The following is a 12,835-nucleotide window of genomic DNA, read 5'->3' as shown; positions in this document are numbered from 1 at the left end:
GTAACGACTGGAAATCACACAAAACACATATTCCAAATATCACACTAATCACTGACAGCACTGATATTACAAGTAATAACAATGATATGAAATGGATACAAAAAATCGGATATAAATATACGACTAAGAATTACTCGCTTAAATATAACAATTTCTTTAAACAATATGTGTGAAATATCATTCCTTAAGATGCAATTTAAATCACTTTGAAGTCATCTGAGCAAATAAACACCCGGCATAATTAAGGGTCTTTTGGGTTGAAATTCAAAGGGAAGTATTAATTGGCAGGTAATTGATGTACATCCTTATATTCACACTTAGACAATCTCGATAAAATAAAATTAGCCACAAACAACATCAATAAGTTTTTGCCTTCTTTCTCTATATTGGCTGCGTTTTTCTTCTGTTTCTATATTGACTGCGTTTTCCTTCTTTGTCTATATTGCCTGCGTTTTCCAACGATATCTATATTGACTGCAACGATGTCTATATTAGCTGCGTTTTATGGCCCGATAACGCAGTCTGCAATTTGCAGCGATGTCCATATTGTCTGCGTTAAAAACCACAATTCGTTCAATCTATACATACATATACATACATACATTTTATACATTGTATATAATTATGTTAATACAATTTTTATTACTCATGTGTGCTCATAAAATCAAATTATGATGTCTTCAACTTGATACACAAAATAATAAAATGTGTATAAATGTACTGCCATTATAGCGATAAAAAACGATAAGTTTTAAAATTGTATGGACCTTTACCACTTTCATAAATAAAAACCGTATTGATACAGTAATTCTCCAACTTTTTTGCCTTCTTTCTCTATATTGGCTGCGTTTTTCTTCTGTTTCTATATTGACAGCGTTTTCCTTCTTTGTCTATATTGCCTGCGTTTTCCAACGATATCTATATTGACTGCAACGATGTCTATATTGGCTGCGTTTTATGGCCCGATAACGCAGTCTGCAATTTGCAGCGATGTCCATATTGTCTGCGTTAAAAACCACAATTCGTTCAATCTATACATACATATACATACATACATTTTATATAATTATGTTAATACAATTTTTATTACTCATGTGTGCTCATAAAATCAAATTATGATGTCTTCAACTTGATACACAAAATAATAAAATGTGTATAAATTTACTGCCATTATAGCGATAAAAAACGATAAGTTTTAAAATTGTTTGGACCCATAAATAAAAACCTTATTTAGACAGTCATTCTCGAACTTTTTTGCCGTCTATCTCTATATTGGCTGCGTATTTCTTCTATTTCTATATTGGCTGCGTTTGCCAACGATTTCTATATTGCCTGCAACGATGTCTATACATTGGCTGCATTGACTGCGCTGAAAATAACAACCCGTTTAATCTGTACATATACTTTACATACATTTATTTCATAAACAATTATGTTAAACAATCAAAACATATTATTATGTCTTCTTCTTGATACAGAAAAACTCAATGCGTTTATAATTAAACTGCCATTTTAGCGATTAAAACGATAATTTACGTCTTATAATTGTTTGGACCTTTACCAGTTTCATACATATACTGTTAATTAAAACCTTCGAATTATTGATACGGTAATTCTCTCGAATTTCACCCGTTTTGCCTTATAGTTTTATATCGTCTGCGTATTCCTTCTTTGTCTATATTGCCTGCGTTTTCCAACGATATCTATATTGACTGCAACGATGTCTATATTGGCTGCGTTTTATGGCCCGATAACGCAGCCTGCAATTTGCAGGCTGCGCTAAATGCCGCGTTTTATACTGACCCGATTGTTAACGCCTGTTTTTACACACGTCCAAGATGGCGGCAAGCAGACGAGAAGTTTGCGATGAGCAGCGAAAATGATAAATAACACTAAAATTAACAGCGGATATCACATGGTTATTAGCAGATAATTTAATGTGTGTGTCAATTAACGCAAAATACTATGTTTGAGATGAACAACAACAGATATTTATTAGAAATGTTCACAGTGAATGTGCGTCACGGAAATCTGTGTTGGGAAATTGGAGTTCACAAGGTTAAAGAATTTAAGACGAGAACCGTTCGAAAATGGAAAGAGACAAACATGATTTGATTTATATGTTAGTGGATCTGTGTATATTCAGATTCATATGCATATTCTGCTTTATTATGCTTGTCACGCTGTATAGTTTGGTGAAATAGCATTGAAGTGAGGATGTCAATTGTGCAAGATATTAAAAGGTAAACAAATGAAATGTATTATTTTAGCTCGATTTAATACAACATTAACACAGAAAGAACACAAAAGCGTGTTTGTTGATATTTGTTAATGTTTTCACCATATCATATTTTACTTTAAAAAACATCCTGAATTAAATTCATACTCTTAAAGAGATTATGATTAAATCATATTGGTACATGTATATTGAAGAATCTATAGATTATTGCAAGTTTAATATGTATGTGGAAGGATATAAGATTTAAAATTAAATCACATTAATGATTTTAACAATTAGTTTTGATAATATAAATGCCATTTAACAGAAAATTGACATAAATGTGAACATAATTCATTTTTACAACATAGCCGACAACAACCGATTTAGTGTTAAAATTCCCCGGTATGTTTTAGTATATTTACCGTACCCAGGGTTTGGGCCTTACTAACTGTATTATTATTATATCTCACCGACTACCTTTACCTTGTTGTGTTTATCAACCTGAAATTTATGTAAATTCCGGCTTTCTTTACTTTTATTTTTCATTCATTTGATTACACAATTGTTGACGTATCTCGTGGAAAATTATTTGAATCTTTGGATTTTAATGACGACAAGCTGGAAGTGTCAATTTATTTTAAAAACGAATCTAAGATGTATGTACATGTAAGTATTGTGTGTTTGTCATGCATAATTATGTGTTTTCCAGAAAAAATTGAGTAGCCAGTTATATGGCCGGCAACTATGCAGTAAAACGAAAGCATTTGTGACATTTACTTGATATTTTTGGGAAAAGTAGCCGGCATCAAGAGTAAATGTAACCGGCAAAATCACTGGCTGCCGGTATTTAAGTTAAGAGAACACTGATAATAGTAAACTAAATCTCTACGACAGGATTACAGCTTTGTAAAATTGTTTTTGGGGTGATAATGGTTAGCAATTCATACAAATGTTATTAAAAAATATTGTGGTTTAAAATTCATTTTGAGAATGGGATGGAAGAACAGAAAATGAAAGGGTATACAGGGATGAAAATTAGTGGTTTCCCGTGAGCCCGGGGCAAGTAGTTTTGGCCTGGACAACTCAATTTCCAAAGTTGATAGTCTGGCCGGGCAACTTGTTTTTGTTTTTTTAAGCTTAAAACAATTCAGTGCAATAAAAATTGAATAACAATTGACCACCATGGATCAATACTAGTTAAATAACATTCATTATTAAGGAATAGGAAATGATTAAATTCAGACTCATAATAAAACATCATTCATTGAGAAGTGCAATGTCAGCAAATTTATTTGATTATCTATTATTTTATTAAAAGAAAGTATAATATACACATGTACATAATTCTGGGCTCGTTATTCTTTATCTGGGCAACCAACATACTAAAGATGGTTGTCAGTGCGGGCAACCAATAGTAATAAGTTAGTTTTAATCAATGAAATATCTTTGTAACTTAATTGTTATAAGCATTGCATTAAAGTTGTGATTTAGGTAAGCTTGTTGTTTATAGTAAATTTACTTTTTAGCTCGACTATTATATATGAAATATATATAGAGGAGCTATCCTACTCACCCCGGCATCGGCATTAGCGTGCAAATGTTATAGTTTGCATACCATCCCAAATATTTCCTATGTCCCTTGACATATTGCTTCCATATTTTGCATACGTGTTAACCAACATGACCCCAACCTAAAAACGAGCAGACAACTGTATCACTTGCATTTTGTAAGAATTATGACCCTTTTTCCACGTAGAATATGCATATTATTTATAACTCTACAGTGTTCGAAATTTGCACTAGCCCGGGGCTTGTTGATCTCGTTTTGGGCTACTGAATTTCCATGGGTACTAGCCCGATTGGGCTATTGATTTTTCAAACTTTTGAAATAAAAAATGCTCAAAAATATTATTTTCATCCATCGCTTGAACCATATCTAGCGTTTATTTAGCGTCGTATCGCGTTTCCTCACCCTTCCGATTATGTTGACATGACGAGAGTTTGAATGACAAATTTTTTTTTGATACTGTGCGAATAAAATGCGGATCTACCCAGGTTGTTCAATTTGCTGTACTTTCAGCAAACCATACAAGTCTACAAATGTTTTTAATGTCCGCCAATTTGGATTTGTAATGATCTATTGACAAATCAACGCATTGAACTATCATATTTTAATAGAATATGTCAACCAAATTATATATTGATTGCATAGTTGCTTGGTTACTTTTTACTGGTTTTCAGTTTAGGCAGTTTAACGATATGCATATTTTATTTCACGTGCAAAGACTTATATTGATATGTTTTCGGACAGTTGTTTCCGGATACGGTTTTATCTGTCGATTTTAATTTATTTTCGACTTTCTTGATAAAAAAATATCTAGAATGATGAATACACATGCGATTTTACGGATGGTCTGGTTGATATTTTTTCACATTGTACTCACCAGAATTGGACCTAGAAAGACTATAAAAAAGAACAATAAGCTAGGGGGAGGAGACACTGCCCTCTATTCGCTTTATCATACGGCCTCAGACTTTAGGCTTAATGTTTCGGATTTCTAATTTGGGACAAGTGACATCTAAAATTATTTACAGATTGGATAAAAAAACCTTTGCTTCTTGACTGCATGTAAGGTATTGATTGACGAATATCGTCATACATAAATATTATAATCGTATTGTGTCATTGAAATATTATAATAACATTTCCTGCTAATTGGGATCAACTGTTAGTTGCAATCCTCATCATTACACCCTACCTGCAATAAAAACTATCCAGAACCGTCAAAAATATAAACTTATTTTAAAAACTTGTGATAAACAGTTCGGGCTAGTAAACTTTGGTTCGGGATAGTGAAAAAATCCATCTGGTAGCCCGAACGGGCTAGTGGTTTCAAAAGTGAAATTCGCACACTGACTTTATGTTAAATTGTGCGTAACACCCCAAATATTTCCTATATCCCTTGATATATTGCTTTCATATCTTGAATAATGTTAACGTGCATATTTTTATTAACGTCTTGTTATTGTAGTGTACATATTTTTCGGATTTCGGACAGTTCATTCATCGAGTATTATTGTTGTGGTTTTGTGAGTAATCTTCATGTAAAATACTGCTGTTTAGATGTTCAGTTTTAGTCGTATATCAGGATTCAATACCTATACCTTAGTGAAAATGGCATCGGAAGAACATTTGTTCATTGCATTAGATAGAATTAAACATTATTATTATCTATCTATCTTATTGTTTATTGCAGTTTCAGTAATATTCTGTCTATAAATGATTTCAACATGATATAATTATAAATCATGGCAGGCTAGGAAATGTGTATATATGAAGCAAAAATTAAAAATAGACAGTTCATTTTTTTCCCATTTACATGTATGTATATTTATCTATGTAGACATCTTTTGTGGTAAACAGTTATGCAACATGTCGGAAAACGCCCAGGACAAATATATCGACATAATGATTTTTTCACTTATGTGGGTGTATGTTGGCTCCACTTCACACGATACAGTCATTGTAGTTTAATTGAAAAATGCATCTTACAATGTGAGATGAGTTCTGGGTTCAAGCCCCAGCAGTGGCCTATCAAGTGTGAAATACGGAGCCATTATCATTAAATATACACAGTTCTTTCTTTAAACAATACAATTAAATATAAGGAATAATGTTAAAGGGGCATTGCTGCTTAGCTATTTTTGACATTGAATAACAGGGTTTATATACACCTCAAGGATAAATGCTTCTAAATTTGTAAAAAAACAAACCAGTCGAAGAGTGCAGAATATTAAACATTTGCAACTTTCTGATGTCTAAAATGTCTTAAATGCCACTTTAATTTTTTTTTTTTGTACAAAATGACCCATTTTGTGCTGTCCATTATCGGTTAATGTTTTACGCTGTCAGGTCCAGAAGCGCTCATTCTGTAGCTTGTTTGGACCATAATCTATAATGCGACCAAGTTTCAGCAGATTCGGCCCAGTGGTTCTGATTTTATACCCTGTGCCTATTGAGTATAAGTACTATTACTCACTGATTTATGCATTATGAGCTCGGCTGTTTTCGGAAAAAACCTCAGGTTTTGTCATAGCCAGCTCATTGTGTCATGTCGTGTCTTTTCGCCATCCGGCGTCTGCCATGCTAAAACCTTAACATGAACCCATTGTACCCACAATTTTTTTTCGTACCCATTTGTTTGTACCCAAATATTTTTCGTACCCAAATGTTTTTCGTACCCAAATGTTTTTTGTACCCATTTTTTTCGTACCAAATTTTTTTCATACCCAATTTTCTTTTTTCGTACCCAAATTTTTTTTCGTACCCAATTTTTATTTATCGTTCCCAAATTGTTTTCGTACCCACATGTTTTCGTACCCAATTTTTTTTTGTACCCACTTTTTTCGTAACCACTTTTTTTGTACCCAAATTTTTTTGTACCCAATTTTTTTCCGTACCCAAATTTTTTTCGTACCCATTTTTTTTCTACCCAATTTTTTTTCGTACCCAAATTTTTTCGTACCCAATCATTTTATTGCCATTTTTCTTCGTACCAAAATTTTTTTCATACCCAACTGTTTTCGTACCCAAAATTTTTTATTCGTACCCATTAATTTTTTTAGTACCCAATTTTTTTTTGTCGAAATAATCGGCTTTCAATTTGATTTGATCTCCCCACTCATTCCATCCCGCGAAACCCTTAAGGTGTCGCAACTCTGGTATGTGGAAGGATATTTACTAAACGTTGTAAGAAGACATGAAAGCAACACTTTATAATATAAAAATGCTGTCAAACATGAACTTAGCAATTTTTATTCTGTTCTTATAATCATATTTATAATGTTTCCCAATTTCATGGTTTATAGCGCTATTTTTCCCAATTTCATGGTTTATCGCGCTAATTTTCCCAATCCAAATGCCACAGGCTGTAACAAAAAAAAGCAAAAAAAATCACTGGCAGCCATTGTGTGAATACGTTTTTTGTCACTGTGAACGGTGGTGGTGGTGGTGGTTGTGTAGTAGAAGTAGTAGTAGTAGTAGTAGTAGTAGCAGTAGCAGTAGCAGTAGTAGTAGTAGTAGTAGTAGTAGTAGTAAGTAGAAGTAGTCGTAGTAGTAGCAGCAGCTGCAGCAGCAGAAGCAGCAGCAACAGTAGTAGTAGTAGTAGTATGCATTACAAAAATGCAGTTAGCCTTACATTTGGTAAAATTTAAATATATACAAGGGAGGCAAATGCTGTAACAATAAATTTAAACTTATTGCATTTGTTTCCCCTGTATATAAGAAAGATATAATAGTGTATTCCCTCACCTGTCCTGCTTATATTTATATTAATCAACACAATTAAACATTAACACAATATTTAATATACAAAATATACAAAAAATCTCATATTCTGATAAAAAATTTACTGATCCACTGTATTTTACTAAAAGGAGGATGTTTCATTGAACTGATAATTATAGATTTAGGATTACAGGCCAGTTGCTTCAGTAATATTGTTCAGAGTGTGCCCTGTTGGCCGCGTATGCATTCTTGAGTTATCATTCAAAAACCATTTTACTATTTCGAGTCACCGTGACCTTGACCTTTGACCTAGTGACCTCAAAATCAATAGGGGTCATCTGCGAGTCATGATCAATGTACCTTTGAAGTTTCATGATCCAAGGCCCAAGCGTTCTTGAGTTATCGTTCTTCTTCGAAGGGGGGCATAAAAATTTTGCCCAAAATTACAGCCTTTTACAGGCTGTTTCCCAATAGCAATAAGTAAACAAGGCTTTTTTCCAATGACAAGACGTAACTTTTTTTCCTACCAAACTTACCAAAATTTCAAAAAAAATATGCAAAACTTTTTACAATAAACGCAATTATTGGTTTATTGAGTTTATTATACAGAAATTTCTTATATAAATTTGAGAAAGCAGTTAAAGTTGTAATTATAAACAATTTGTATACTGTTCTTTATAATCATATTTATAATTAATAATGTTCACTTTTTCCCAATTTCATGATAATTAATAATGTTTATTTTTTCCTAATTTCATGGTTTATCGCGCTAATTTTCCCAATCCAAATGCCACAGGCTGTAACAAAAAAAGCAAAAAAAATCACTGGCAGCCATTGTGTGAATACGTTTTTTGTCACTGTGAACGGTGGTGGTGGTGGTGGTTGTGTAGTAGAAGTAGTAGTAGTAGTAGTAGTAGTAGTAGTAGCAGTAGCAGTAGCAGTAGTAGTAGTAGTAGTAGTAGTAGTAAGTAGAAGTAGTCGTAGTAGTAGCAGCAGCTGCAGCAGCAGAAGCAGCAGCAACAGTAGTAGTAGTAGTAGTATGCATTACAAAAATGCAGTTAGCCTTACATTCGGTAAAATTTAAATATATACAAGGGAGGCAAATGCTGTAACAATAAATTTAAACTTATTGCATTTGTTTCCCCTGTATATAAGAAAGATATAATAGTGTATTCCCTCCCCTGTCCTGCTTATATTTATATTAATCAACACAATTAAACATTAACACAATATTTAATATACAAAATATACAAAAAATCTCATATTCTGATAAAAAATTTACTGATCCACTGTATTTTACTAAAAGGAGGATGTTTCATTGAACTGATAATTATAGATTTAGGATTACAGGCCAGTTGCTTCAGTAATATTGTTCAGAGTGTGCCCTGTTGGCCGCGTATGCATTCTTGAGTTATCATTCAAAAACCATTTTACTATTTCGAGTCACCGTGACCTTGACCTTTGACCTAGTGACCTCAAAATCAATAGGGGTCATCTGCGAGTCATGATCAATGTACCTATGAAGTTTCATGATCCAAGGCCCAAGCGTTCTTGAGTTATCGTTCTTCTTCGAAGGGGGGCATAAAAATTTTGCCCAAAATTACAGCCTTTTACAGGCTGTTTCCCAATAGCAATAAGTAAACAAGGCTTTTTTCCAATGACAAGACGTAACTTTTTTTCCTACCAAACTTACCAAAATTTCAAAAAAAATATGCAAAACTTTTTACAATAAACGCAATTATTGGTTTATTGAGTTTATTATACAGAAATTTCTTATATAAATTTGAGAAAGCAGTTAAAGTTGCAATTATAAACAATTGGTATACTGTTCTTTATAATCATATTTATAATTAATAATGTTCACTTTTTCCCAATTTCATGATAATTAATAATGTTTATTTTTTCCTAATTTCATGGTCTATCACACTTTTTTTCCAATCAAAAAGGCTCAGGCTGTAAAATATAAAGCAGAAAAAAAATTCACTCATACTGACTGCGGGACAAATAGTTGAATAGACAGACGTCAATAGTGGCTCCAATATACCATGCCTTTACTTCATGTAAGTGAGTTTTATGAAAACTCGGAAATGAACAGTGATTTAAATGTAGAGCTACATAGATTCTATTGGAACTTTAGGCTTACACAGAAAGCAAATTAAATCAAATACTTACTTGTATGCCATAAGCTCTAAAATTTGCATGAGGAACTTTCCTAACCCCTTCCTTCGTACTGGAGGTGTCAACTGTATTTCATAACTGAAAAGAACACAAATGAATTGCTATGTTAAAAAAAGAACTACTCACTGTTATTCCCTGGTACTCCCTATCACAGACTACAAATACAAATATAAATAAATAAAAGTTAAAGGCAATAAAATACTGTTTTGCTTGATGAATAAAATAAATGAATAATAATGATCGTATACTTTGTGAAAAAAAATCAAACAAGAGCTGTCTCCATAGGATGACATATGCCCCCGATAAACGCTTTGATAGAAATTAGATGAGAGTTTTTTTAAAACCTAAACGCATTTTTCGAAACCTAAACGCGGACCCTAAGTTCAAGGTCAAGGTCAAAGGGGTAAAAATGTGTGTGCGTATGGAAAGGCCTTGTCCATATACACATACATACCAAATATGAATGTTACATCTGAAGGGACATAGAAGTTATGAGCACATGTATACCAAATATGAATGTTACATCTGAAGGGAAATCGAAGTTATGAGCATTTTTCAAAACCTAAACGCAACGTGAGACTGACAGACGGATGGACAGTGCGATCACTATATGCCCTCCTTCGGGGGCATAAAAATTGATCATGTTCCTTTTGTTCAACATTTGAGAACAAATTTACCTTATTTAGTACTGGAACTAAGCAATTAATATTTTTCCCCAAAGTGTCGACAACAAAAGTAAATTATTGATCTATCACTAAGAACCTATAAGTGCAAGTACAATCAATCAATTAATTTATAAATATGAGCCAAATAGTTAAAATTCATTAAACAAGAGGACCAAGGTGGCCCTAGTTCACCCACCTTTTTTTACAAGGCCTTGTTCCTTGCTTACCGGTAGTTGAAAATTCAGTACTCTAGAGCATATTAGATTGGTTCTCTTCTGTTTACTTTTGCAGTGTGAGCATATGATTAATTCTGATTGAGTACTGTCCATTTGCATGGGTTTTTTGCAATGCAAACATTTGCAAGTAATGCTAATTCTACATGTGTTTACAAGGTTTTTGTAAGATTTGGACCTAGAAATGTGGCCTCTAGAATGTTTACAAGGTTTCTGTATAGCCAAATAAAGAATACTGCCCCGCCCACTGACGGCCATGTTTTTAAACAGTTCGGAACCACTTTTGAACTCAACCAACACAAGACAAACATTTTGACAAAGTTACATGAAGATTGGGCATGAAATGTGACTACTACAGTGTTTACAAGGTTTTTCTTTTTTTTCACCTAGTTTTTGACCCAGTATGACCCAGTTTCGAACTCGAATGGAGGTATCATTGGGACAAATCTTCTGACCAAGATTCATGAAGATCGGACAAGAAATATGGCCTCTAGAGTGTTTACAAGGTTTCTCTATAGCCAAATAAGGAAAACTGCCCGGCCCACTGGCGACCATGATTTTCAACGGATTGGAACCACTTTTGAACTCAACTAACATATCATTAAGACATCATTTTGACAAAGTTACATGAAGATTGGGCATGAAATGTGACTTCTACAGTGTTTACAAGGTTTTTCTTTTTTTTTACCTAGTGACCTAGTTTTTGATCCAGCATGACCCAGTTTCTAACTCGATCGAGGTATCATTGGGACAAATCTCCTGACCAAGTTTCATGAAGATCGGACAAGAAATGTGGCCTCTTGAGTGTTTACAGACCAAATGTGGACGAAGGACGGACGGACAGACGGACAGACTACAGACAAAGACCTATCACAAAAGCTCACCTGATCAATCAGGTGAGCTAAAAAATATACAAGCACAAGAAAAACACAAAACTGATGTAATATATCCTAGTAAATTATAATAATATGCATATGTGTTTAACAGGAACATATGAATCAGGTTTGAGTTTTGATAATGTTTCTATAGTCTGATCAGTGATCATAGTTTGGTATTTGTTAACAGAAACTAAACATATATTATTTTATAACATGGCCTATGCTCCAGGAGTGAAATAACGTAATGCTCAATTTTGTTTATTACACGGGTGTTATTACACTAGTTATATAACTGTGAAATGACGTCATTTTTTTGACGAAATTACGTCATTATTCCAGCGAATTTCTTCATTTAAACTCTTTTACAATGTGAATAAACGGTGAAAAGAGCATAAAATAAAAAGAAAATTTGTTGGTCATGTTATAAATAGAATCTTAGATTCGTGGTCATTTTGTATTAAATTTATTAAACTCGTCATCTAAATAAAGATAAAAACTCGGCAAGCCTCGTTTTTATCTTTATTTAGATGACTTGTTTAACAAATTCAATACAAAACGACCACTCATGCAAGATCCTATATCTACAAAACCTTTGAATTATGCAGTATTTTTATATTTAATGATATTTTAATTGACGTTAAAAACACAGAAAAAAATAAGTTTTCTGCTAGATTCCATAAAAATGGGCTATTTTTAACACGTATATTAGATTAATAAGTCACACAAATTTCATTTCAGTTTTACAAATTTTGAAAGGTTTTCGAACGTATGTCTGCTTCTTTTTGACTGCTTTCAAGAAGTGTGTACTGAATGAGCCTTGTTCTGAGAAAATCTTAATGCATGTGTGCAGGCTAATCATGGACAACACGTTCCACCTAGACTGGTTTAATTATTAAGATGAGACCTCTTATGAAAGTTTCATTAAAGTCGAAATTGTCATCCCTGACACAGGCCAATCAGGGATTTCACTTTACATGCATACATTAAGCCCAGTTTATCCAGAAAAATTATCAAATATACCAGTATAGAACTTCCTCGTCCAGCTCAATGTCGAAGCGGAAGTGCACGAAAGCCACGGGCAGCCTCTCTTCATTGCGCGCTATGAGGTGCCAGGCGCGATCCTCGTACATTTCCTCACGCTTGTCACGATCCTTCCAGCCCCAGCTGCTGGCCTCATACATGGAAAACTGAGCTTATTGCATGTGCGCAATGTTTTGTTCCTTTATAAGCCTGTGCAGATCGCACAGGCTAATAAGGATGACATTTCCCGAATGAAATCAAGCCTTAGCAATTATTATGTGTATTCTTAAATCAAGGAGAAATATTGATAGATCCCCTTGACAATTAATATGTTTATTTAACATATTGAGTCA

General features: G+C 33.4%; 1 protein-coding gene across 1 annotated transcript in view; it reads right to left on the bottom strand.

The window, feature by feature from the left end:
* LOC127856952 (N-alpha-acetyltransferase 40-like) overlaps nt 1-12,835 on the bottom strand; it is a 44,738-nt gene that overhangs the window by 17,067 nt on the left and 14,836 nt on the right. Inside the window, exons 6-7 of the mRNA XM_052393168.1 lie at nt 12,483-12,642; nt 9,681-9,764 (exon numbers count right to left, since the gene is read on the bottom strand). Coding sequence (XP_052249128.1) covers nt 9,681-9,764; nt 12,483-12,642 — 244 coding nt within the window. The remainder of the gene's footprint in view (nt 1-9,680; nt 9,765-12,482; nt 12,643-12,835) is intronic.

This window comes from Dreissena polymorpha, chromosome 14 (genome assembly GCF_020536995.1).
Source record: "Dreissena polymorpha isolate Duluth1 chromosome 14, UMN_Dpol_1.0, whole genome shotgun sequence".
Taxonomy (NCBI): Eukaryota; Metazoa; Mollusca; class Bivalvia; order Myida; family Dreissenidae; genus Dreissena; species Dreissena polymorpha.
The sequence above is the reverse complement of the archived record's forward strand: the minus strand, read 5'-3'. Positions and strand labels throughout refer to the sequence as shown.